We start from the raw sequence: 27,929 nt of genomic DNA on the forward strand, positions 1-27,929 counted from the left end.
TGTTGATTTTCTTTCTCCCTTGCTATCAATAGGAACTTCTGCACCGAAATGTAGAAATGGATTGATGGGAAACAGAATACTCATTTCCCGCAAAATGTGTCCACAGCCGTCAGATGGCATCAAACAAAGAAAAACAAAAAGATGGAGAGAAAGTGAAAAGGAGAGTGCAGGAGGGAGGGGGAAATAGTGGAAAGGAAAATGAGATCCCACATACCCCCTCCATGCCCCTTTGTGCCCTATGGACCCTGCACCCTGCTCTGCTGTGACTCTGATGAAAAGCAGGCCGCAATCCCTTTCAATTTGGCGAGTTTGCCCCAGTCCTGTTAAAGGCAATCGACTGGCTGAACAGAGGCACTATATCACAATATTCAGGTGCAGACGAGTCCAGAAGAGAGAGGAGACACAAGGTGCCTTCGGAGAGAGAGAGAGAGAGAGAGAGAGAGAGAGAGAGAGCGAGAGAGAGAGAGAGAGGGGGACTCTGGCATCCATCTCTCGCACACTTAGGCTGACGCTCAAGCATGGGGGAGAACACACACTTTCAACCACACACACAGACACAGGGGCTGTGGTTGGGCAGCAGTGGGAGAGCAAGAAAAGGAGAGGTGAGAAAGAATCGAAAATTGGAGGAAAAATGAGACCCGTCACTTCCTTGATTTTTTCTTCTCACTTTGGGTAAAAAAGAAAAAAGGACAGAATAAAAGAGAAAATGTATTTTGTCCAACTTAGGAGTGAGTCGGTGAAGAAAAGGGAAAAAACAGAACAGCCTGGAATGACAGCACCGTGTTTGTTTGTGATGGGTAAATGCCTGTGTAGGTGTGGGGAGGTCAGTGGCTTGGCTAGAGCTGTTTGTTATCAGGGGTTTCCAGGCCCCCCGGGCGTGCCGAGCTGCTGGCCTGAGTCAGGGGGCTGAGCCTGGGGGAGGGTGAAGAGTCAAAGCCTTTACCCAAGGATGGGTGAGAGGCCATCAGACTGGAGAGAGGAGCAAAGGCTTGAAGAGGGCTGGGAATACCACATGAAAGATCGGATTAATCCTACAAATATCCCGTTTATTGACATTTCCTGCCTCGAATGTAATTAAACATCTTGTGCCTTGTGCTTGTCTGATTCCCAGAGGAAGGTTATTCACGGAGCCCTTACAGCAAAAGCTCTACCGCCCTCTGTTTCACACCTTACCCTGGGAACCGAGAACCACAGTTGATCTGCAGATCTGAGATTACGAGCAGGTGTGAAAGGTCAGTGATATAAGAGGGGGCAAGGCCGCTAAAAGATTTCAAATCAAGCTATAAAACGTGGGAATAAATTCTGAGCAAGACATGTAGCCAATGCAACGAGGCGAGAATGAGGGGAATGTGTTCATACTTTTAGGTTTTTGTGAGAACTCTGATCAGGTATAAAATGCAGGACATCCAGGAACATCAGGCTGTGAGTGACGTGGTAGAGGAGAGGTCTGATGGATTAAAGGACAGATATAGCTCGGTGTCATCTGCATAAAAATGAAAGGAAATATTGTGATAACAGATAGCATGACCCAGTGGTATATGTATATTGATGCATAAACAAATGCACTATATATATATATGTAATATAATATATAATTGTGGGAGTTAGAAGGAGGAGCTTTAGCAGTGGGTCCAAGATTATCGAATACACTAATTGAATAAGCGGAACTAATATGACATCAGATACTGAGGGACCGGTCACCTGAGGAGGGTGTGTGGCTTGACCGGAAGTGGGCAGGAGCTTGTAGGTGACCGGGGAACAGTGGAGAATGTTTTAAACAGTAAAATAGGCTTGATGCTAGCATGGGGCAGAGGACATCAGTGAGTACTGCACATAGAGATTAAGGATCACACTGTCTCATCCACCTGAAGGGCTGTGCTGTGGGCACACTAAGGAAATGTAGGCTGATAGCACAGACTCAGGTCGAGGATTTATTGCCATTTGAGGCCTGATCTGCTTCATAGAGAATTCCTATCACACGTAATTGTTGAGGGGTGAGCTCTATAACTGTAGGCAAGGATAAAAACTGCATTAAGTCTGCAATCATAGCATTTAACCATGACCTGTCAGTCATCGCAGGCTTTCGATCCCAGCTTATTTCTAAACATACTTGGTTGGATCAATCCTCTGTATCTGGGATTCAAAAGTAATCTATCCCTGCAGATATAACAGCCACTGTATAGCCAACATACAAATTAGCTTTATACCTACACATGACTGCATTCACAGACTCCCTTCACTATGACAGAATCCATGTATTGAATTTTTATTTTAAGGTATATGTGAATGTGAAAAGTAAATTCAAGATTTTATGTTTTACAATCAATATTAGCAGCAATCGCAGTGTGGCATATAAGGAGTACACAGAACAATAAACATCACGAAGATCATAAAAACCCATTTTACAGGTGTTGTGTCTGCTGAATTGAAAAACACAACACTTTACATAACTGTAAAAAGGTGAACAAAAGTTTCCCACAGCATCTGTACAAAATGCTGCTGTTGTTTTATGAACTTATAGATATTCAGTGTCACACCTGTCACCTCACCAGCACCTGCACTCCACTTATATTGGTTTCAAAACAATGGCAGTTTAAGCAAGACGTGACAACACTGACACAGCCAAACGCAACAGAGCCTCTCCATCGATTGGCGAGCACAATTAAGTTAGAATCCAGATCTATATTTTTCCCCACCAAGGAGGTTCTGTTTTCATATGTGTTTGCTTGTTGATGTTTTCTTCAATTTCCCCGGGAATAATTCATGAAAAATAAATTTCATGGTGAAAAAAATGTAATTACATTTGGAGGACTGATACTTTCAGGTGAACACAAGTTGATTCGGCTTGATTCCATTTAAGAGGACTGTTTGGCCTTGACGGAGGTATGCTCTCTGTATGCTCAAGCAGCTTGATTGATCTGCCTTGTGTAATGTTCAATTGGTCATTTATGAGGTGGACGTGAAAAATGGTTTGGATGTTGCTGTAATGCAGTTTGTATGAAGCACAGAGTAAATATTATTTGATTGGACTAATTCAGGTCATGTTCACACCTGACAGTAGCATCCATCTAGAGAAGGCCGGAGGACAGCAGCAGGGTAGGCGCTCCTTCGATGTGGCTAAAGATGCAGTGACATTGCAAAAAAAATTGACAATATGTAGCTCTGACCCCCTGTAGTCCCAGTGATCAGATCTTAAAAGTGTCCTCAATGTAGTATGGGTGCACTGTCACCTGTCCACTTGTGATCTGACTCCCTGAGACAGGACCTCATACTAGCAAAGCCTCATATTGACTTCAGGTGCACTTTGTACTGTATTTCTTCACTCACAACAAATATGGATTATGTTCCCTATCACTTATACTGGTATGTTGTAAGAATGGGTCTTTTCACAGTAAACTAATTCAACTGGTTCAATGTACATGTGGGCCTATTGGTATTCTTTCAAGAAAAACTTCAAAAATATGAAAGAAGGATCCTTTAATTCCAGCTGCGGGTCACACAAATCAATACCTGTCAACATGTATACGCGTGTGTGCTCTCAACTAACACCTGAAGTAAACAGGCCAAACTTTAATTCCTCGCAAGTAACTTTTGACAATTTCTTCTCCACACTCCGGAGTTGTATTCAGACGTGATAGAAGGGAGTGCTGGAGAGCAGCCATGTAGAAAGAGAATGCTGTTACTGGAGTTATTAACAGGCTCCTGTGTTTCCCTCCTCTCAGCTGAGCTATTCAGAGCATAGCGTCCTCATCTGCCATAAACACATGCCGACAAACAGACGCAGCAGACGGACACACAGCACAGCCCCTCTACGCTCTGTGCAGTAATATGTTTTTTGCCCATTTACAACAAATTAAGTTTCCCTCAAAGTGAATTTCAAGCTTGGCTGCCTTTGGAGGGCGAGCAACTCTATTTTCATTAATTTTCATTCTTTCCCCCTGAACAAATGATCTACTGTACAGCTCGCTCTGCGTTACTCTCCTCTCCCTCTTTTTCTTTCTCTTGTTTTCTCTCTCCTTTGCCTTATTTTTCCTGCTTGCTGTTAAATTTGGGCAAGGCAATGGAAAGCAATTACGCTGTCAGAAAGTGTATTCTGATTTATTAAAAGCCTTGAATGCTATCTGTTTTGTTCCCTCTTTGTGTCGCCCTGGGGAACTGAGTCCTGACACCCAAATGAGACAGAGTGAGTGCTCCCCTCTCAGTGCTTCATCCTGAGAGTCATCTAGGAAGCCGGCAGAGTAAATATCCATTGGCAGAGGAGGACAGATAGACGGCTATAGCACATCTGCGAGGATGGGAATAGATTTACTTCTGGAGCCCAGAGGTGGAAGACAGGAAAAGGCAAAGAGAGGCAGACAGAGAGGGAGATGTGTCTGCTCAGTTTGAGATGACATTCTTCTTTCTCTTTAATTTCATAAACCAGGTTGTCAGCTTTCCACCGAGGACAAAACTCCACCTTCACAGCAATGTAGGCCCACTAACATCGACTATTTCAGAGAACTTTCATCAGCTTAATTTACTATTCATTGAAGGAAATGTAAGGTGAGCAAAGGAGAGAGACAGAGCGAGAGGAAGGAGACAGAGCGCTGATTATGAATAAGTTCCAATTTCCAAAATAAATATTATCTCTGTCTGGGTAACCCAAAATCTCTTGGGACAACATCATAATAAGGATCAACAAGGGGTCAGTGCTGCGTGACATTGAACCAGCACATTCAGAGACCTTCACCAGTGATACATTCATTCCTAAAAGTATAAACACACATCTGGCACCGACATCCGAAACACTCACCCTCCCTTTCATAGTACGCTACGCATTAACAACCATGCCTAGCGCACCCCCCACCTCCTCCCAATCCTCACAAGCTCTCCCTCATTACCGCGTTCTTGATCGCCAGAGAGATGGGAGAGATGCTGTGTGGGGGATGTGTAATAAAGCATCTAGTATCCTGGGGGAACCATTGGTTGGAGATAAGAGGCATACAGCACTATGACGTAAAGACATAGATCATAAAGCTGCTTATCTTCTGCTCCCTCTGGAGCAGCCTTCTTCGTCAACTATCTGGGACAAAGGACAGTCATGGCTCGACGCTTTTCTCGGATTCCTACGTTTGACTACAGATACCGCCATGTTGGAGCGAAGCGTCTGACAGAAAAAGGGTCACTCACTAATGAAGCGAAATAGAAAGCTGCATAAAAACAAGAACTGTTGCCGAGAAACCTGCCATTATACAATGATGACCTTTCCATCTTTGAGGAATTTCCTCAGAGATCTGGCACGGAGGTGCTGTAGGCAGTGATTAACATATTATTAAACAATAAAGAATTTAGCTCTTTCATCCAGCTACCTGTTGGCTTCTGCCATGGAAAGTACGAAACTTACTGAGGCCAACAGGGAACAATTTATGACAAAAGCAAAAAACATGGAAAACAAAATGGCAAAGAGGTAATGCAAGGACCCAAAAAGTTCACAACAAGCAGAAGACAAACACAAAGAGAAACTTCATCAGAAGCGCAAATTTAATTTCCACTGCCAGATGCATTTAAATGCCTTCACATTTTCTTTTACCTTTTTTAAAGATGATTTTTTTTCCCTGTTTGATCTTTAGGCCACAGCTAATGCATTCACGAACAGTCTGCCACTAAAGGAAAAAAAAAATCTGTTATCTCGAGCTGTTTACCTCTCAGCTTGGGGAAAAGCAGTTTACTCATTCGAGTGGTGCCAGCTTGCTTGACTGGTGAAGTGCTTGTGTCTGTCTTGAATATATGCTAACAAAGCAAATAAACCATCTATGTTTGGGGAAATATATAGCTAACATTTCTAATCGTCTCTCTGACTCCTTCTGTCTCATTTGTAAGTGATACAGAGGTGAAAAATACTGACACTGTTATGAATATGTAGTTTTGTGCATCATACTAACCGTATGATTGAACCTGTTTGTGTTGAGAAGAAACCAAAGACTCGAGGCGATGATATAATTTGGAACCAGTCAGCACAGAAGCATTTTGAGAATGTAGCCATATTATTGAGGTCCCACTGATACATGAGCTCGAGCAATCGGGAGTCAGTCTCAGCTGTCAATCATTTTAACACGTCTTTATAACATCAAATAACTAATTAAAACAAAACTTACTCAAAGATAAGCACTGGATCATTCACCAGTATGATAAGAACTACCTAAAATGACAGAAACCATCTCGGAGATAAATTCATTTAATTCATGATTCTTTTTACTTTGGTCCATTTCCCATTCGCCAAAATGGTGGAGGAATGTTATGACACAACACTGCAGACAGCCACCAGGGGGCCATCAAGGGGCCCTGGCTTCACTTTTCGGGGAGCCATGCTGTTGTCCTTCTTAATAAACAGTCTATCTACCAAATTAGTATGGACTTTCAAATCTTTTTATGAAACACATCTATCATGTGGTTTCACTTTGAATGGAGCTGATTGGCTGTTCAGGTGCTGGGCTGTGAAGGAGGCAGTCAGTCAGTCATTAGTTCTCTCTTCATTCCAAACCAATCACAGTCAGTGACACTGTCAAGAACACAACTCTGAGTCCACTTTCAGCCAAAGTTGATAATAATTAGTAACTCTAATTAGAACTGGCATTTTGTCACAATGGATGCTGTTATTGTATATGAAAACAATGTGTGACGTCCAAAAACCTTCTTACAAAGGAAAGGAATTAATCATTCAGCTTCACACAAAAGAAAGAAGCTGTTCCTAATGTGAGACAGCTCAGATATTTTTGATTACACATCCATATTTTTTTCTTTTTTTTCTTAGATTAACTCAGATTGCAGTTTGGCTCCTGTACATACACAAACACAGATGCACAAATCTTTCTTGTCCTTGATTGCAACTTGAGATTGTTGTTGCAAGACCTAAGTCATTTTAGAAAACTCCCATTCAAAATTATATCAGATTTTTTTTAAATATAATAATAACTTTGTTTCCTCTCTCGGGACAAACAACCTTTTTGGCCTTTAAACCTACTTTTTCCCATGCACTGACATACACATTTCAATTTCAGTGATTTACAGTGCTGAATGTCCTTATGATGTAGAAATCAGGAGATATCTAATTAACACGCGAGAAGTCCGCGTTGCCCTAATCTCATCCTGATATGTCCTGTAGCAACGTGCCAGGCCTGTGGTGCGTTTCCGGTGTTTTCTGCGTCTCCATCAGTTTGCGTAGCTTGGCTCCTTCTGTGAGGCTGCTGACCTTCTCCTCTCTCCACGGCTGGAGTGGCTATTGATTGGATCTTGGCACTCAGTGTACAAACACAGAGATAAGGAGAGAGAGAGAGAGAGAGAGAGAGAGAGAGGGGGGGAGAGGGAGAGAGAGAAAGAGGCAGCCAGGCAGATGTAGCTGCAGTGCCCACTCCGCTCCCCTCCTCTTGCTCCAGACCAAAGAAAAAAACTGTTTTCGTGACTCCACTCCCACCCAGACATGGCACCTGAACACTGATAGCAGACAGGATTAGGTCTAAAATTCAATCGCAGCAGTCTAAGTAATGTTAAGTCACTTCAACACAGTACAAGTGATCCATCATAATCTTACTTTGACTTGTGAGATTTCAAAAGAAAAAACAAGTACAGAGAGAATGTGACATCTTTTCACCCTGATGTCGGATGAGTTCCATGCACGCTCTGTCTCAGGCAGTCTTAAGGCTGGTCAGGGGCCGGTCCACTTTCCCACCCCGAGGTTTCTCATTTACACTTTCTTTCCATCTGGTGTACAGAGGCTGTGCTGTGTCAGAGGTGACTAGTAGTGTCACAGCCCTTCCCTCCCCTCTGGGGCCAAGAAAAAACCTCAAACTGCTGTCTCCGCAACTACAGGCAGACACCGCCTTCTATAAAAAAAAAAAAGGAAGAAAGAAAAGCGCTCTGTCAACAGGAAAGCTGGGCAGATAAGTTGCTTTCAATTCCATATGGCCAGCGGACGCGTGAGGGACGGGACAGAAATTAGAAATTACTTTGAAAGATGCAAGCAGTTTGCCATCTTTCCAAAGAGGCTGGTTAGCATTGTAGTAGGTCAAACACGTGTTTGTGTCTTTCTCTGTGTCTCTGTGGAAACTGATGCCTCAGGGGGAGATAGGAAGAGAGGTTTGTTCAGATACAGTCTGGACGGCCTACAAAAGAAAATATTCAGACAGACAGGGACCAGAAGAACAGACGCAGGGGCCATGAACCCAGCAGAGCAGGAACAAGAGGAATCCAAATCCTTCTCCTCTGGAGAATAAGAAAAACCTCTTCTTTGTGTGAGTTTGTGTGTGTGTGTGTGTGTGTGTGTGTGTGTGTGTGAGTGTATATTCAGTACACGTATGCGTGACAAGCATCATAGGAAATTACCAAAACGCAGCTTACAGTAGACAATATGTGTTTTACACACATATTTTTTGGCACAACAAGGAGTATAAGCTGTATAGTAGGACCTTTTATGTGGAAGAAGATCTAAATTTAACCTTTAAATTAAACTATGCCTGGAAAAAAATCATTGTGTTGTGTAGTAGAGGACATCTGCCTGGAAGAAGGCCAGCTCCAGTAACAACAACCTCACTCATCACAAAGGCTTTTTGGAAAGACTGGTCCTGGATTACTTACTGCCTCTCGTCAAGCCTGTATTGGATCCCCTCCAGTTTGCCTACCGACCTGATGTCAGAGTGGTCAATGCCTTCACGTACCATTTACCGTGCCTACACCCACTTGAAGAAGGCCAGAGGGCGCAGTCTCTTCTATGACTCCTACAGTGGCTTTAACACCATTCACTCTGCCCTGCTGGGGAAGAGGATGACTGTCATGCAGATGGATGCTCCTCTCGTGTCCAGAACTACCTCACCAGACGTCCTCAGTATGTGCACTTTCAGAACTGAAAGTCAGACACAGCTGTCTGCTTCAGACTTCAACCTTAATGTTGTAACAGCAAACAGGTTGTTGCTTGAGGACCTCAGATGTTTAAACCTTTATAAAGGGACAGCAATTCAGTGACATCGTTTTGGGCCAGGGCATCGAGTGTGCTGAATAAATCTTAGAAATCTGTAATAAACCAATGTAAAGACTTTTAAAGAGCAATATGATCCCTTTGTTTGTTGTGTTTTAGCTCAGTGAATTGTTTCTGTGACTCATGTCCGTTGTGAGACCCAGACCGTAATCTACACATGAGGAAATGAAAACATGCACAGTGGATAGAGTCTCCGGAGCTCAGATATGAACAGATTTTGTCAGTGTTCCTTAGATGATAGAAACAAGATTGGACGACATTGTGCATTTGCAATTCAAAATGAACACAGCCAGACCTTTGACAAAAGGCTCCTTAATGTTAAAAACATGGGCCCAGTACGGGCCAATACTGCGAATTATATACCTGAATAAAGTCAGAATTTAATGTGAGGTTTTGAAGTCAGTTGTTCTTATAGGGTGGAAACACTGTTGGGTCTTTAGGCTTTGTATGTAACTGTAATTCATTGGGAGCAATCATTTTCTCTTCCCTTTTGTTCAGAGAAATGTTGGATGTCATCATGCTCAGTGATGAGAAATAAAAAAAAAAGTGATAGAGTCAGGTGGTACTGTAAAATGTTATGTTGATGGGAAAGTTAATTCCCTGAAGAGGTGAGATTGACTCTTGTTCTAAAGTATCAACTGGAAGAAGAAAAATAGAAGTAAAGCGAAGAATAGGTGAATTTAGAGGCTGATCTGAAAAATATATATTGAAATACTCTGGACTGCCATTTTAAATCATCCCATACTGTTACGTCTCTCTTCCTGTCTCTGTCCTTCTGTCCACCTCTCTCCATTAAACAGACAGCAGCTCAACTGAAGGGACTTCTGTTTCAATGTAAATTAGACTTCAATTCATGCTCTGCTTTAGTGAATCCAAGTAAGACAATAACAATTCCTGGCTTAAACATAAGCAAACATCACCTCACTCATCAAGAAACTGAGAGCTGGAGGTAAACATAGAAACCAGCCAACGCTATTTACAGTATCATGTAGGCTGAAGAGCAGAGACTGTGTTAAGAGGAATATATTACAGAAAACAAATTAGTCAGCACGATAGAAGAATCCCTGTGCAAATAGACGCGGCTAATAAATCCATCCTCATGAGATAACTGTTCCCAATAGAAGGTTAAAGTTATTGTCGTGTTGCTGCACAGGCTCAGCTTCAGAAATGGCCGCAATTGGTCCTCAAACTTTGATGCAGACAGAAAGCTCTCCTCATCCCTTCCCCTCTGACCTGCGTGTATGAGTGTGTGGGTGTGTGTGTTGGGGTGGTGGTGCACATGTGCATGAGATATGGGGGGGAGGGTAACGGCAAGAGAAGGAGCAGACAGAGAAAGAGATATGAGAGGGTGGGGCTGGGCTGTCTGCCACCCAGGCCCGGAGAACATAAAGAGAAAAATACGGCCATAAAAGCTCTCTATGACTATGAATACTAATACTGACTCTGTGAGCCAAACCGACCAAGTCTGTTCCCTCTGCGTTCCTCTCTGACTCGCTCAGAGAAACGACGTGATTCTAAATAAGGTGAAAGCAGCGCTCTGCATAGGCACCATTGTATGGCTTAGCACATTTGCACCATGTTATACACAATATAACAGCAGTATAGACAGAGAGAGAGGGAATAGAAGCAAAGCAAAGCATACCAGACCTTTGCTTGTTGGTCTTTGAATAGGTCATTCATTCTTTTTAAAGCTATGTTGTGATGTATTCCACACTGTATTTAATTTGTATCGTGTTATTCATTTTGCTGTTCAATGACAACAGGTTGTTTAGTTATTTGAATTAATAACAGAATTGAGAAACTGAATGGTAGCAGTGACTCTAAATTAACGTATTGTCGTGTCTACTGTACATGTTTGTAGTTGGATTTCTCTCCACATGGGCCGAAGCCGGCGTCTACGTGCTGTAAACAAAAACACTTTGCTCTCTGCAGTGGAGTGTATCCGTCGTGTCCTGCCTCCTGTGAGCTCGAACGCGTCTCTGACGGTAACACGTCTGACCTGGACAATCTTCTGAATTCTTCATATGTGAAGGGAAATGTCTGGATGATGCCAAGACCTCAGTTCATGTCTAAAAACTGCTTAAGATGGAAGTAGACAGATAGACCACTGATATTGATACTCCGAGTTAGAAGGTTAGCAGCAGCTCGGTCACATTTGAATACCGAAACAAATCACGTTGCAAAAAAAGAAATGATATGAAGTTATTCAACAATACATTTTAATATCTAAATTTATCTAAGTAAACATGCTGTAAATAGAAAATACAAGTATTAACAATTCATGAAACCACGATGTTAAGTAACAATCCACTGTATTTGCAGCTTGAATGCCTGATGTTGCTCAAAGCATGAAAAGGCCAAGTATCGATCTCTTTTTTTCCCCATTTCAAAACAACACAGTGTGACAAATCTTCTCAGCTTTGTGGTTGGCTGCTCTGTAAACGGATACTGTAAACCAGTTACTCTCCTTCTGTTCAATCTCTCACAGAGTGGTGAACTCAAGAAGTGTGTGCAGGCCAAGTGGTTGATGCACCGTTTGCATTAGTATGTTGCTTATGATTATTTAAAAAAACATTTGCTGCTCCAGCCACAGGGGTCAAATCTCAGATCTTGAGGATAACATTAAAATGATGTTTCCATTATCCTTTAAAATATTTAACTTTAACATTTGATCATTAGTAAAGAGCCTGGTCTTGGTATTTGATCAGTGCTAAACGCTTAAACAGTTAATATTGTAATTATTGGTTACATCCCCCCCCCCCCCCCCCCCCGTGTATTCAGCTGTTTCCATGCTGTGGTTTCTACATTTATTAAGTCCTTCTGTATTTCTTTGGTCAGGTCCTCCCTGCAAATACCTGTACTTTCATGGTTCCCCCCTCGCAGCAAGCTTTCCCTGACAAATGTTGGAGGACAGAAGAAAAAGTGGTAATCTCTCAAGCATTTCTAATGAGTTTTTCTCCTACAATTATTTGATAAGAGCAGACAAGACTAGAGGCAGCGTGTATGATACACTAGCTCCGACTGCCGAGGTGAGAGCTCTGCTGATTACACACAGTGCCATTTACACATAGAAACACGCACATGTACGTACGCACAGAGACGTACGCACACACCGACACATACACACAAGCATGCACACACCCAGAGGCCTATATGGTCCGTCATCTCAAAGTGCAACACTCCTAATAATAACATGAGAGGCTGAAGTAATGACTGGCAGGCACACCTAAGTTACCAATCTAGGTTTCCTTATGCGGAACACACACACACACACACACACACACACACACACACACACACACACTCACACTCACACTCACATACACACACACACACACACACGCACACACACACACACACACACACACACACACACACACACACACACTCCCTCTACTCCTTACAACCCCTGATCCTCACAACAGTTCAACTCCTCTGCCACTAACCTACTTTCAACACTCTGACTACTTACCACACTGAGTCCCAGTTGCTCCCTCTGCAGGTAGGGCAGGTTCCTGCGTTCCAGGCTGGCCAGGTAGTGCTGCAGTCTGGAGTAGGTGTAGGGGTAGCAGTAAGCAAACTGGTAAACATCGTCCTCTCTGTCGAAGCAGAAGGCGAAGGACATGACGTAGTTGCGCCGGTGGTCAGGGCAGCGGTAGTAGTACACGTTTTTGGCGGGGAGCCTCTGCCTGCAACAGCAAAGCACAAACAAATTACAGAGACATTACAGAGGTCAGCGACAGGACAGATCTTTTAATGAACAGTGCGCTGCAATTTTGCAGGAGGGGAAAAGCCCAGAGGCACCTGAGTTATACTGAGAAATGATAAACTATTCAAAGAATTGTTAGTCTTCTTCCAGGGTGGAAAGAAAAAGAGGAGGGATGTAACCTGGTAAACAACAGCTTGGAAAATCTAAGAGATTGTTATCTAACATATTCTGGAAGGGTAAATCTTGAAACAAACAACAAATAATCATAATTTGTTTATTTTATATGGTATAATTTGTATTTACCTTCACCCTCCCAAACTCAACAAATCTCTAATTAAGTATCAACAATCAGGAGATAGATTGGATTTAATCCAAACTATTTTGATCATTAATCACAACCTTGCAATTGTACATTTTTCATAAAAACTCATTCAAAGCCATTCATTATTTCAAGCAAACCCGAGCTGCACAAACATAACATTCAACATTACAAATAGATTCATAATAAAAAGGGATGTGAGCAGCAAAACAATTTAAATTAAATTCCAAAGAGTGAAAAATGACCAAGTAATGTGATAAATTCAAAAGCAAATTAACGTAATTACTTGATTTTTCCAAACATCTCTTCCAGAATTGGTGTGTATCCTTAAAGTCTGTGATTGTAAGTTAGCAATGAGGCCAAATGGTGTATGTGTGTGTGTGTGTGTGTGTGTGTGTGTGTGTGTGTGTGTGTGTGTGTCCGTGCGTGTGTGTCCGTGCGTGTTTGTGTGTGTTTTAATGGCACTACTTTCTAAATGACCAAATTAGATTTTAATCATGGCAGCTATGACTCTATGGTAATATAATAGATCTTCTGCATAATGTTGTCTCAATCGCCGTCTGAGTGAAAAGCAGAAAATGTGATTGCAAATAGTTTATGGGCTTAGAACATGACTTTCAAGTTTAACCCAACTTGTAGAGGAAGTGTGTGAGCGGTTCCCACAAATGAACAGGGTTATATGGTGTTTGTAATGTGTTGCATGCTTAGTGCTTTGTCTTCCATGTTGTTGTGTGCTGCTATCTGCAAACTGAATTGTGCATTGCATGTTGTGTGTTGTACTGTTAGCTTTGTCCGGGGCTAAATAAAGCTGGCATGAACGATCACTGGGGTGCAGGACAGTGGGAGTGTGGGAGTGCATGTTTTCTTTTCACACTCTCGATCTGTCTGTCTCCCTCTTCCTCTCTTTCCCCGTTTAGCCCTCATCCACTGAGACATGCTGACAAGGATGTTGCTTGCATGCGAGTGACTGCCTCATTTCCCTCTTCCTATTTCTCCCCTTTTCCTCTTTCCTGTTTTCCTCCAAATCTCCCGTCTTGTCCTGTCACTCACCGACTCCACCTTGACAGTTTACGTGAGGCCGACCGAGCACCGGGGAACAACAGTGCTGCCGGAGCAACTCTGGCAGCGGAGAGTGAGGATAAAAGCAGGAAGAAGATGAGGACGATGAGTGATTGGTGGGTTGGGGGTGTTGGGAGCAGGGAGAAAGGTGGAATAAGGAGATAAGGGGAAGATGAGAGAGCAGAGCAATGGCAGATCTGGGCCTGATACGGAATATATATGGGAAGTGGTGGCGGCTAGCAGCGTTGCGGCCGTGTGATGGCGGTGCTGGCTACTGAGCTAGCGTCTCTGGCAACATATCAGATGAAGATGCTATCGGAGCTGTGATAGGAACAGCACCTGATAATCAACAAACAGGACAGACTGCTTTACGCTAACTCAGACAGAGTGAACTTCTTTCCCTGACTCACCCCTGAAAAAGGGAGGACAGGGCGGAGACGCAGGAGTTTTATGTGTTTGCTCAGACAACTAATGTATCCGTTTGGGCTACAGACCTGCATAGAGATGCACAGAGAACACACCTGCAGGTATACAGAGGGAAACCAAAAAGCTAAATCACACGGCCACTCGCAGACAGAGGGGGAGAGGAGAAGAAAGGCAGGGCTGATTATTCCTTCCGAGGAGGAGAAAGGAGAATGTATCTGCATGTGGCTATCTCAGCAGAATACTAATGCGGGCGGTGGCGAGCTACCACACCCTGCCTCCCCACTGGACCAAGCTTTGCAGCCCAGTCTGAGATGGACAAAGGAGGAGTGGATAAGGTTAATCTTTGGGGGGAAAAAATGACATGGAAATTAAAATTCTTCTATTTTTTTTTAATCGAGCAGGAATATTGTTCCTGAGACCACATGAAGTGTAAAGAAGCGGAGAGTGTGAATAAAAACTGACCGGCAAGGACAAAACACAACTCCACACGACACAGTTGCATACGCATATACATACCCCCCACCGCACACACCCACACACACACACACACCCTGGTGGTGCCAGACCTCTGAGGCGCAGGTTAATTAAAATAAGATGACACCTCACCTCTTTACATATTTGGCTTAGTGCGTCCACACAATCCCAGTGATCTCCGATTCTCTTTTTCTCGGCGGCGTGACCTTGCCGCAGACTGGAAAAGTCCCGGCTATTGATTTTAATTACTGCTGCATGTCCCATCACAGCATTGTAGTTATAGGCCAGAGAAAATAGCTCTGTGACTTTCTTACGGTAAGAGAGTGCCTGCAAGGCCCCGACTAGGAGCTGCGGAAGGGGCTGTCACCGCCTTAGGAACCACAGTCACGCACACAAATATATAAAAAAGGACAAAATCTTCAGGACGTGCACATTAATGCACACAGTCCCTTTGGTTTTTATCTAAGCGGTGGCTGCTCCTGCTCGGCAGCTGGCAATTTGTTTTATCTAAATGGCGCCTCCCTGTGCTTCTCCCCTGCCCATCTCTTGACGTGGTACAGTGCCGTCGCTCCCAAACAGAATTATCACTGCATGGGATGAGGAAAAAATGGAGACGCTTGCCCCCAGATGATAACGCACTCACACGTGGTTTTACAATTCGGTGATTACAGAGACACAGAAACACAACCACACACACACACACACAAACCGGAATATGCAAAGAGTGGCACGCTGAAACACCATGACAATTTCAGACCCTGTGTGAGCCACATCAAGGTCATTCCGTTGACGGTGAGCATCGGGACAAGTGAACTTCCAGTGTCTCATTGTAGCCTTACAGAATGAGGAGAGGGAAACCAAACAGAGGAACTGAAACACTGGACAAAGACAGAAGGCAGCTGACAAACAGAAAAAGAGACATGTGAAGAGACAAAGTCAAAGGGACAAAACAGGGATAAGCGGAGAATGACAGGGGAGAAGGTTTCATGGTGAGCTAGCAGGCGGCCTTTAGCGAGGTGTCACTGCGTGCCGAGTCTCTTCTACATCTGAACCATCGGTAGCGACTAACTCCCGCTCTGATTTTGACGGCTCTGGTGACACCCCGAGATGAAGGCCTTTAAATTGGTGGCTTTCATACAAGCGACATCTTGTCCATATTTTCGGTTCAATCAAGTGTAGAGGACACGCCACTCACTGCTGCTCTGAGCTCTGCCAAAGGCGGAAAAACGTACGGGACGAAAGTCACAAAGCATGTGCGCACACACGAGAATGGTGGGATCTGAGAATTCCGACCTGACACACACACACACACACACACACACACACTGATCCATTCCACTCTATGTGTTGTCTCGGCTTTCAAACGTTCATCTTGCCAACTGCTACGACTGTTAAATGTCTTCCAATATTCCCATATAGCTGTCAGGCTCCACAGCTCCCGACCAGCTCATTTAAGGCCAAGTCGGTGCGTTTGGCATTTATCATTTGACATTGAATGACATGTTTCTGTTCCCCCTCTGTGTTACTACGCCAATAATTGAAGTGGCAATATTTCTTGGCACTCTAAAGCGATGCCAGATGTTCCATAGGCTCGTTGTTTTTTAAAACGCGGCACCGTATTCTTGCTTTGCATATCAAGTCAAGCAGAAAACCGCCTCGGAATCATCTGAGGAGCATCAACCGTGTGCCGGCGTATATTGGGGTGCAAAGAGGTGAGCATATGTGCAGGTGTGCGAACATGACAGATAATACTTCTTCAGGCATTTATCTTTTTTTAATGCAAATCTAATTGCAACAAAGTTTCTTCAGACACTGTTACTAGGCAACCTGTGCTTGCTTGGTAATACGGTCGGCCTGCTGTATATTATATGTGGTGGTTTATTTATTAGACTGCAGCTTCACGATTGTTTCAGTTTGGGACTATATTACACGAGCAGGGAAGAGAGAGAATCCCAATGTGTGGTACAGCAGGGAGTCGTAGACAGAGTGCGATGTGGCTCACGAGTGTGGCAGAGCTGAGGAGACACTTAGTTTATCACCTTTTTCTGAGGTACACCCTAACTTTCTGCAGCGGTGTGCGAGTGCAGGCGTTAAGTGGAGAAGAAGCACATTACAACCGGGGGCTGATGATGTGAAATAGCCGGGATTAATGCCGCCGGTGGAGTCCACTTGCTAACAGCGGAAAGGTTTTTCACGGGAGCCAATAGCGCTCGTGAATTACGGGACTTTCCTGTAACAAGATAGCCGAGGCCCGCACACCTGTGGAGACAACGGGTGGTTAGCGCCGCTTCGCAGGTCAACAACAGAAATCTGATGAGGCTGAAACATGATGGCGTCGGGCACTCTCCACTAATGGCTGCATCTAAACACCCAGAAGCTTCACCTCCATCAGACGGCCTTTTAACCGCTTCCTGTGAGAGCCCGTCATCAAAGCCGGTACCTCTCCAGTTAAGATCCGATTTTGTTCACATCTTTTACAGGCAGATTCAATTAAATAATTTGTTGCAGGATTGGCAGCCTTTACACAGCAATGAATTTTCCAAGGTGAGTTTGCCAAAGCAAGTCAGTCAGTATCACTTCACATCCACAGTGCTTCACCCGAGTTCAGATTATGCAGCGGGCGTAAAAATGTGAAGTTATTTCCATAAAATTCTGAAAGCAGTCATAAATCTTGGAGTCTCATCTAAATAAAACATGTTTGCTGTTTAGAGAAGTAACCGTGTTTGTTCTGCTGATATGTTTAATACAGAGGGAGCGGTCCAGTGTGTGGTTACACGTCTGTTTGGCTGCGAGTTCTGTCCTTGAGTGTAAATCTGCATCTCGTCTAGTCATTCATCTTTCTTTCATGTCAACCTCTTCCCAGATCTTATTTTACACCTCGGTCTTATTTAGTGTTCAGTTTGAAACAAAGTTGTCCTGTTGTTGTTGTGAGAGTAGAAACTACATTCTTCTCATTTGAATATCTGCTATGGAAATACGATTAGTTTACTTTACTGCACCTTTAACTCAAACCCCTAATCTACTACATTTACAGTCTGATAAAAATGCGAGAGATGTACAGCGCTCATACATTCACATGGGAGGCGTTATCACCCCTGAGGTGGCACACAGGTGGAATAAATACATGAGCATTTGTAGCAGCTGCTCTAACTTAAGCACCCTGAGATAGTGGCCATGGGGAAAATGTATTAAACAGATAAAATAATTATTTACTTCAACTCTCTTTTATTATTTTTATGATGATATGTGTCATCATTAAATCTCTGCTGCAGATGTTTGTCAATTAAAGACGTCTGACTGATTATTTTGAGATATATCTCAGTGTGTTTAAATCTCAAGTAAACTGAATACTTCCTCAGGTTGTAGTAAAATGTATTTTTAATAAAGAGTGACATTACTGTGACAGGGCCTGGTTGGACCAGTAGAGGGCCACACCTTTGAGTGAGTGCTGACCTGAAAAGATGGAAAAGCAATTCATGGAGAAAAGTCTGTGTATTTAAATACTTTACCTTGCCCATAACCTACAATAACTACAGAATCTGTAATATGTAAAATAGTCCCATATTCACCTTGTGATTAAAAGCTAAATTAATGCTCTAGATTCGATGTGAAAAACGATATGTGTGTAGAGTTTAGAGTTTAGAGTCGCCTCTCACATAATCCTTGTTGTGATCACTCTCACAAAAAAAAAAACGGTTCACTGGACTGTGCTGTCAGCTTTTCCAAATCAATCCTCAACTGCCGTAATAAAGTAAAACCTTCTCTCATATATGTGTGTGTTTGAAAGAGGAGAGAGGGACTGGCCATCTATTATTGTGTGATGCAGCATTTCCCAGACTGCAACATTATACTACCATAACATAATCAGTGTGTGTGTGTGTGTGTGTGTGTGTCAGTAAAGTGTGAACTTAATAGACAGACTGGAGCCAGACTAAGTCGTAATAATAATGTTCCAACAGTCCATACACATGCAAAAACACAATAGAGAGACAGAGACACACACATACACACACACAAACACACACACACACACAAAGTACCAACATATAAGATTTGTATATACCAGTGTATCGATAATAGGATCATACAGAAGATGTTACTCTATTTGCACGTGGCAGTCCAATAGGGATGCATGCCCAGTGACCAATTCTGACATTGGCTCTTCTTTCTTCCATCATCTTATTCTTAGATTTTTCTTTACATTTCATTCTTCTAGATGTTATTCCAATCTGTTGAATGAGCAAATTCAAAGTGCATTTCAATTTCAGTTTTTATTTCAAACTGAAATAAAATACTGTACATCCATCAGTTATTGTTGTCTGGCTGTTTGGTTTTAATTGTTTAAGTACATCATTTGTTTATGTAAATAGTCTTTATATATATATATGACTGAAACTTTAGGTGAATGTGAGAATATCTGCTGATCTCACTGTGTCTGACTCTTACATGAGTCAAGCCAGTAACAGTGATACAAGTGTATGTGTGTATGTCTGAGAGAGAGTGTGTGTGTGTGTTTGTCTGAGAGAGAGTGTGTGTTTGTCTGAGAGAGAGTGTGTGTGTGTGTTAGTGTGTGGGTGTGTGTGTGTTTGTGTGTGTAATAAGGTCACACAGAGTGATGAGATCATTCTCTCTTGAAACGTACTGAGTGGAAGGCAATGCAACACACATGACACATTCTGAAATCACTTATTAAATTCCACACAGAGATGAGCTCACCGTCTGTCGTCCATTACACTGATCAGAACGCCTTTTATTTGCGAAAGAAAAAACCAACAGGTTGAATTATGTAGTGCAAAACTACTTTTGTATTATTTTATTTAAACTTTAGTCAAATATTATATTATATTCATATTTTGTCTTGTCATGTTAAAATTATGCAATGTATTTTTAACATCTGATGATTTGCTGTTTCCAGGACTATAACCAGGGGTTCCTACCTTTTATTAATGTTAAGAAACTGTAAAGAAATCCTCATACCACATGCTGAACAGCCAGATCATTGTCATTCACCTACTGTCAAACCATATTTCTAATTTCTTCTCTGTGAAATAAATGCAAAATACCACAAACATACTTTAAAAGTTGGTGAGTAGCAGGAAATCAAGTGAAGTAAATACATACTCTAACGCTGTAGAGGTTGTGGACTCATTCAGTGACCACACGATGAGGGCTGTTCACATGGCCACCTCTCCTGAAGTCAATTTAGAGAATATGCAAAAAGGTCTTTGTCTATTATTGATGATGAATCTGCATCAGACTGTAAGAAGCCATTCTATACATCTAATCTTACTGCACTACAACTACTGGTAATATTGCATTGTATTATAAATGCATTGTAATGAACTTGCTGTATTTCATCGAGACTTACACTGGAGATAGTCAATCTCGTAGATGATGTCCTCATATATTATGCTGGCTTAAAATAATCAATTATTTTTGGGCTGATGTGGGAAATTGATTCATAGAAAAATTACAAGTCTTAACTCAATTAATTTATGAATCAAAATTATAAATTTTTGCACACTATTAGTAATAATACTAATGATTTTGTAGTTCTTCATCACAGATTGAAGAGGTTTGGATCCATTTAACAGTTCATAGTGTAAAATTAGCTTTTCGAAAAGAAAGAACATACATAAATTATCACCTGAAGTATTTGTTTCTTCTTCTATCTATAACCAGTACGTTTACTAGTTATATAAAGCAATTAAGTGGACTAAGAACATGAATGGAAAGTTTGGCACAGTCAACGAAAGAAAGTACCTAAAACTAGTCAGAACACTAAAGTAAGGTAGAGTTTTTGGATCATAAATGAGAAATATTTGGTTAAAATCAAGAACGGAAAATATACGATAAAAGGCACATGTTAGGTTAATGTCCTGACACAAGAGGTACATGTGAGGTCCCAGTAGACATGATCACCAGTTGCTGGTGGCATGATCAGCGCTCTCACCGTATGTTGTGTCTGTCAGAGGATCAGTGCAATTGAACTAAACTCTCTATCTGTTCCTGGGGCCCCTCCCTCCTCCTTCCACCCTGCCTCCGCCTCCCTCTCCGTCCTCCCTGAGGGTTTTGCTGGCCTTGGCACAAAGATGCCAGCTTGTCTGCCGCCATTTCCCCTGGTACGAAGGTTGCAGCTGGGGGCCTGGCTGCCCTGTCTGCCTCCCTACTCCCCTGTATGTCACACACAAACACATAGACACACACACACAGAATACAGTCCACGCCTGCAGCCCGCAGCCAGACGGTTGTCGCCATGTGTGTGCCAGGGATAACAGCACCCACAGGAGGGTGGAGCAGAGGGTGGAAGGAGGGAGAGGGGTAGCTGGATGGGCGCTAGGTCTCTCAGACAGCCAGATGCTGCCAATTAACTTCTCCGGCCACCACAGGGCTGTAGGGGAGTCTAGCACCTGTACCAGCCAACTCCCCCACCCACCCCAAAAACACACACATACACACAAACACACACACACACACACACACACACTTTTTGTTGCACCACTGTGTGTGGCTTGTGAGGTTGTTGAGAGCCACATGTCGCCTCAGAGTTTTGAGACAAATCCCACACGCACAAAACCATATTACTGTATCAGCACTGCCTAAATAATCTTCTCTTCCTTTTCTTTTCGCTTCTCTTCTCTTCTGTTCTCTTCTCATCTCTTTTCTTCTCAACAGGTGCGCAGAGGCACACGTCCATGCACAGTGTCTGCAAACACAGAGACAGCTGTGCACAACTGACTGTGACCTCCTCGCTGGGAATATGACCCATGGATAAAAGCCTTTCTCTTCTCACTGTTTTTCACTCACTCGCTATATGTGTGTGTGTGTGTGTGTACATAGAGTGTGTGTGTGTTTGTCCGTTTGTGTGAATGCTGTCAGGCTGTGTTGGTGATTATACTAGACAGAAGGAATTACAGGCTATTACAGAAGAGAGCCTGTGGCTGCAGCAGCCAGAGCCGTACTGCCCTTAAAGGCTTAGGGCTCTCAACAAGCCAGCCTATTATTTCCACCACAGCACACAGCTGCTTGCTTGAACGTCAAAGATATAAATATAGAAAACAGACATGAATCTAGGCTGTGATATAGTGCTTATATTTCACAGTATCATTTGAAAGAAATACCCTTTTGGAAGAAAAATAAATATGTATACTATCTTGTATTCACACTGGGCAAAATACTGTTAAATATGCAAGTGAAAATCTGGTAGTATTCTATATTTTTACTGTTGTCAAGTGACAATAACAAAACAAGAGCAGATCGATTTTAAAAACATGTAGATAAAAAATGGCCAATGTTCTCTTTTACAATCAACTGAATCCAGTACATCACCGTGAACTATTGATATCTAGCAAAGACTAAACACAGAACGAAGGTAAGATTTAAATCACCAATCAATCAATCAAATACTATTTGTATAGCCCATATTCACAAATCAGGAATAGTCTCATAGGGCTTAACAAGGTGCGACATCATCTGTCCTCAACGCTCAGCGAGAATAATGAAAAACCACCAACATAGCCCCCCCATGAAGAGGGGGAAAAGACGTAGAATCCTGAAAGAGAGCCACATGTGAGGGATCCCTCTCCCAAGATGGACAGCAGTACAATAAATGTCGGGTGTAGCTGGACACATTAACAAATTTCCAATATATAATAAAAACTGGGATTTTATATTTAATATAACAGCTTTACAGCTGGTTAAAAATGTATTGATCATCCTGCCTAATAGGATGATATTTCCATTAACTATATCAATTTACACATTATTAGTATATATATCAATCGATAGTAATAATTATCACAGTAAATGTCACATTATTATCTGTTTTCAGTTTAAAGACAGATTTTTGCTTCTGATGAAGGTTTGTAGTTTCAAACTCTTCTTTATAGACACAAACACTTGATAATCAGCAAAATATGTTATAAAGCTGAGGTAAATCATTTATGTGTTATAGCTTCTCACTGAGCTTGCACAATGCAAAAGCATTATACTTATATTTAATCAGTAAACTGATATTTTCCTCTGGGAGAGTGAGTTTGAGTCTGGAGAAACAGTCAGCTTCTGCTTGTCCACTCTGATCTAAATGAAGAATTGTGGCTTCTTATCATGAACATTATATCTTAACAAAATGTATCATGAGAAAGCTCTGAGATGTCCTATCACAGAACCTAATCTAAAGAAAACAAGCCATGGCCATCACTAAATCAGGAACATGTCAGCCTAACTCATGTGGCTCCAGTGTGTCTGCACTTACAGAAAATAATTTTTCTTCCATAAAGTTAAATATCATTAACTTAAATATCTGGCATGGCTAAACATATAAAACAACTCCCAGGACACTTAAGAAAGAAAAAAAAGAAAGAGGGCAACTGCTCCTGGGAAGAGGATGGATGTGTAGCTTATAGTTTAAAACACTTTTCAATATGAGGTTCACAGTCTGAGTGAATATAAATATTCTGTTTATCAAAGTATTTCTGAGAGCTTGGGAAAGAAGTCAATTTCTTGCAATCTGCAACTTTGTACTGTTCCCAAAAGTAAAGACAGGTTTGATATAACAAAGGTAAAATATAGGCATGAATGAGCTAATTATTATGACACTCAGATAAAAACAAAAACGGCTCCATTTTCACAGTTTACTTCACACACACACACACACACACACACACACACACACACACACACACACGCACACACACACACAACACATCTATTGCCCGTAGACAGGTGTGCCTGTTCGCTCGCTGTTCAGAATGACAGATGACTTGTCACAGAGCTAAAAGGGAGAATATTTTACTGTAGATTGAAAGAAGAGGAAAAGAAGAGATGGGGGAAAGAAAAAAAAAAGAAGAAGTAGAAATTGCTCCATTACAGCAGAGGGGTAAATCATTCAATGTGGGGGAGATCACAGGATGGCATTTTCATTTACACACATGTTCGCATGGGCACGTGGATGGACATGATTCACCCGGTCGCTGTCTGTGGCCGCTGTCTCTCTCTCTCTCTCTCTCTCTCTCTCTCTCTCTCTCTCTCTCTCTCTCTCTCTCTCTCTCTCTGTTTCACACATGCTTCGGCTCACATACATATATCCAGGCATGAGAAAACCTGAGAGGCTGGATCAATGCTGGGCTCTGGTGATTAACCCTAATTGAGGAAAGAGGGCCATGGGAACAAAGAAACATTATGACCTTTTCCCTGTCTGTACACAGCACACGCTAATAAGACACCATCACATAATATCATACTGACCAGGATCTCCTAACTACATCACAAGCCCTTTCTCACAGGTCGGCACAGAGAGAAAAACAAGCCTCACTGATAATTGACTGTCCTTGCCATGTTTTTGTGCGTGAATGGTAATTTTCACTCTCCTGTGTCGAGAACATGCTGATCATTCTATCAGAGAAAAAGAGGTCAGAGTGCGATGAAAAGATTGGCAGTGTTTCACATCCCGGTGCTGTGGAATGGCCAGTCTCTCTTTCTGTCTCTCAATCTCTTTTTTCTCTCTCTCTCTCTCTCTCTGCCCGTGTCAGTTTCTGACGGAGTCAAATACCACTTGTCAGGAGAGCCCTGTTTGGACTGACATGAGATAAGAACAGTTATATGTTAGTCCTGACTGCTGCTAAACAAGGGAATAAGACTGTGATGTGCAAGTAATGCATGGACCAGTGGCAATAATAATACAGAATCCACTAGGGACGGGAATCAGCAGGGACCTCCCGATACGATACAATACGATACTTAGGTATACCATATACCCCATATGTATTGCGATTCTGTGGATATTGCAATCCGATATTACAATTTCTTTCGATATTTTTTTTTTTGAATACTGTACCATGGAAAACAGTTGAATCATACCTTCAAATACAACACAAATTCAGTTAGAGCTTTACAAGTTTTATTTCAAATATTAACATTAACTTAATGACTGCCGGGCAGCCCCTGTCAACTGCACACACACCGACAGATTACTAAATATATAATATACTTAGGCTACTTTTAAACAATAAATAAAAGGTAAATTAAATGGAATGAATATAAGTTTACTTAAAATATAAACTTTGAAATGAATAATAAATAAATACATGTTTTAAAAACCATCCCTAGAATACACTATAGACAACAAACAGATAGATAATTACATACAGACCAGTTCAACAAGGTCACACTTAATAATTCAGGCAATGGTTTACAGTGTTATTGTGTTGTATGAATCAGTCAACAAAAATATGATGTAAAATCATGTATACTACTTATTTATACTACTAGCTCTGTTACTAATCTCCTATTTTTTTATTTTTAATTACCTCAGCCAAGGAGGTGATGTTTTAAAATTGTTGTTTGTTTGTCTATTTTTCTGTCAAGAATAACTTGAGTGGATATAGATACATATACACTTTTAACATGGAGATAAATAATGTTAGTCTTGGCAGAGGTATGTTTGTACGGTCACAATGCTCTTCTACCTACCTGCTCCAAGGAGGTTTCTGGTTCTATTAGTCAGCAGGCAGTGTGGATCTAGATCTGGGGTCAGATTCAGGATTTCTTTTTTTCACTTTCTCAAACATTGCGAGATGGAGGGTTCAACGTTTTCTTTGATTTCTCAGAAAATAATTTCAGGATCTTGATAAAAAAAAATCAGACAAGTTAAGGGGAATGATATTTGTGAAAGTGGGAAATTTGGAACAGATTCAAATAAAAATCTTGCACATATAGCATGTTCATGGGAATTGTCAGAAGACTTCTGAGCACAAAGCAGCATCCAGCAAAGAGATTGATGGATTTCAATACGTGGTCAGACTGAAAAAGCACAGGTGCAACGTTCTGCACTCACTAAGTGTACAGGAAGAGGAGGTAAAAAGAGAAACCATACATGTTTTAGTGTGTAAGGCTACAAGACTTACATTTTCTATTCTTAATCCGTATAGATGGTGCTTTCAGAATAAAAGCAAAAAATATCACAGGCAATCACTGACCTCTTCTTCACTGCTGTTCCTACACAGTGGAAGGAAAATCTAGCTCGACAGACAGAAAACATACAAACAACTACATGATTGACAGACTCCAGATCAGGCTCTGTAAGCGCCTTTCCTTACAAGTACAAAAACAAAAAATCAAAACCTTCTCATCAATACAGTGCGGCTCTAAAATGAAAGTAAAGTGAAACCAACTTATTTTTTAAACATATAAGATTCGAGTCATTTTAACATAGAACCCATTGAAGATGGAGGATTGTAGAAATAAGAAATGTAGGCAACGCGAAATGTTTGGTGTGATCACCAGGTATCATTTTGTTCTCTCACCTACTAACTGAATTACACAGCACACACCCACCCACACACACACACACACACACACACACCACCACACCCACACAGAGCGATTATCACCAAAGGTACGAACGCCTGCTTGTAGCGGTTCCCACAGGGAAACTAGCCGTACAGCTTTTCCACTCTCATTTTTCATTGTCTACTTATGATGCCCCATGTGAGCACGCTGACTTTCATTTAACCCCTCACAACACACACGCAAACACACACCACCATGCATGCACGATGCCGCCCCCTCCCTTTCTGTCTCCATCTTTCTTTCTTTCTTTCTTTCTTTCTCACACTTGCTCACACACACACACACGTGCACACACACCTTCTCCCTGCTCCCCAGCGTTTTATTACAGTGGCTAAAAGGAAGCTGTACAGGCGTGTCCGCCACATGCTGCAGCCACACAGTGAGGCCACTGAGACTTTTTATAACTGTGCTGAGATAGAAAAGAAGAGAGGTATTAACATATCAAGGGTTGGGTAAATGCAGGGGGGTCTGAATAGTCAAACAATATATCAACAATTGTCACAGAGAATTTGCAAAAACTGCCCAAGGGTAAAAGAATCATTCGTACTCGCCCGCGGAAAGGGCAGGGTGTCCTGCAAAAGAACCGCCATGACACTGGTGGGCACACTTAGCACATTGCTAAACACAATACAGCCACATAAACTTCTGACCACACAAGGGGGGGTGGGGGGGCTGACATGAAAGTCTCCTTACTCACTGGACCACTCTGCTGGCCCAGATGCTGCATGTACCGTATATACATCTTTAACTCTGTGGACATGAATGCTTATCCAGCAAAAATGAAAAACAACTCTGGTTATGATTCGCTAGCTAAACAGTAACTGCCCGTAATGGGTGTAGTAATTATTTCAGTATGAGGATTTGTTGGAAATGTCAAGATTAAAGTCAAACTAAATGAAATCATGATTATTTTGTATTTGAGAATAAATACATTTAAATTTAAAATGTTTAGAAAAAAGTCAAATCCTGTGGTCCATCAAATCCAGTTAGAGGAGCAGATGCCAGCTATGTAAGCTGCCAGTGTCCCATCTCTCCAAGCTTATGGGTTTTTTCCTTCTCAGAAGACAGTTTTCAGCACAATCTCTTCAAACACCTATAGTAATAGGTGTTACCACTGTATTGTATGGTATTGTTCCATCTACACAATATATCTTGTTGAGGCAGTACAATGAAATAATTATAGTATTTACTACTATATATATATATTAGTGATATATTCCAAAAAAATTGAATTTTATTTTAAAACTTAAATTTTTTTCTCAAAATGTTGAAATTATTCTCTGAATGAAAACATGAAAAAAACAAGTCTTATCCTTATTTTTTCCTGTGCTTGGCCCTTATACTCAGTGACAACTTTTCAATGTATGTCAATATCATACTTGACATAAGCATTACAAATGTCCAGAGTGAGCCTGAGCATGAGGAGAAGGACTTAGTCTGAAGGACAGAAGATTTGTGTAGCAACAGTATAGAGCTGAAAAACAGTTTGAACAGGAGCAGATCTGAGCTCCATCAGGGGCCATTTGACAGAGAGGGAAGCATAAAAGAGAGGGCACTCAGAGAGCGCAGACCTTTGCCAAGGCCTA

The 27,929-nt window shown here is 41.9% G+C and overlaps 1 protein-coding gene across 1 annotated transcript in view; it reads right to left on the reverse strand.

Annotated features, from left to right (window-relative positions):
- The window catches only part of agbl4 (AGBL carboxypeptidase 4), a 266,138-nt gene that overhangs the window by 116,011 nt on the left and 122,198 nt on the right, over positions 1-27,929 (reverse strand). The window contains exon 5 of the mRNA XM_053430423.1: positions 12,480-12,696. Coding sequence (XP_053286398.1) covers positions 12,480-12,696 — 217 coding nt within the window. The remainder of the gene's footprint in view (positions 1-12,479; positions 12,697-27,929) is intronic.

The sequence above is a fragment of the Pleuronectes platessa genome, chromosome 9 (genome assembly GCF_947347685.1).
Source record: "Pleuronectes platessa chromosome 9, fPlePla1.1, whole genome shotgun sequence".
Lineage (NCBI taxonomy): Eukaryota > Metazoa > Chordata > Actinopteri > Pleuronectiformes > Pleuronectidae > Pleuronectes > Pleuronectes platessa.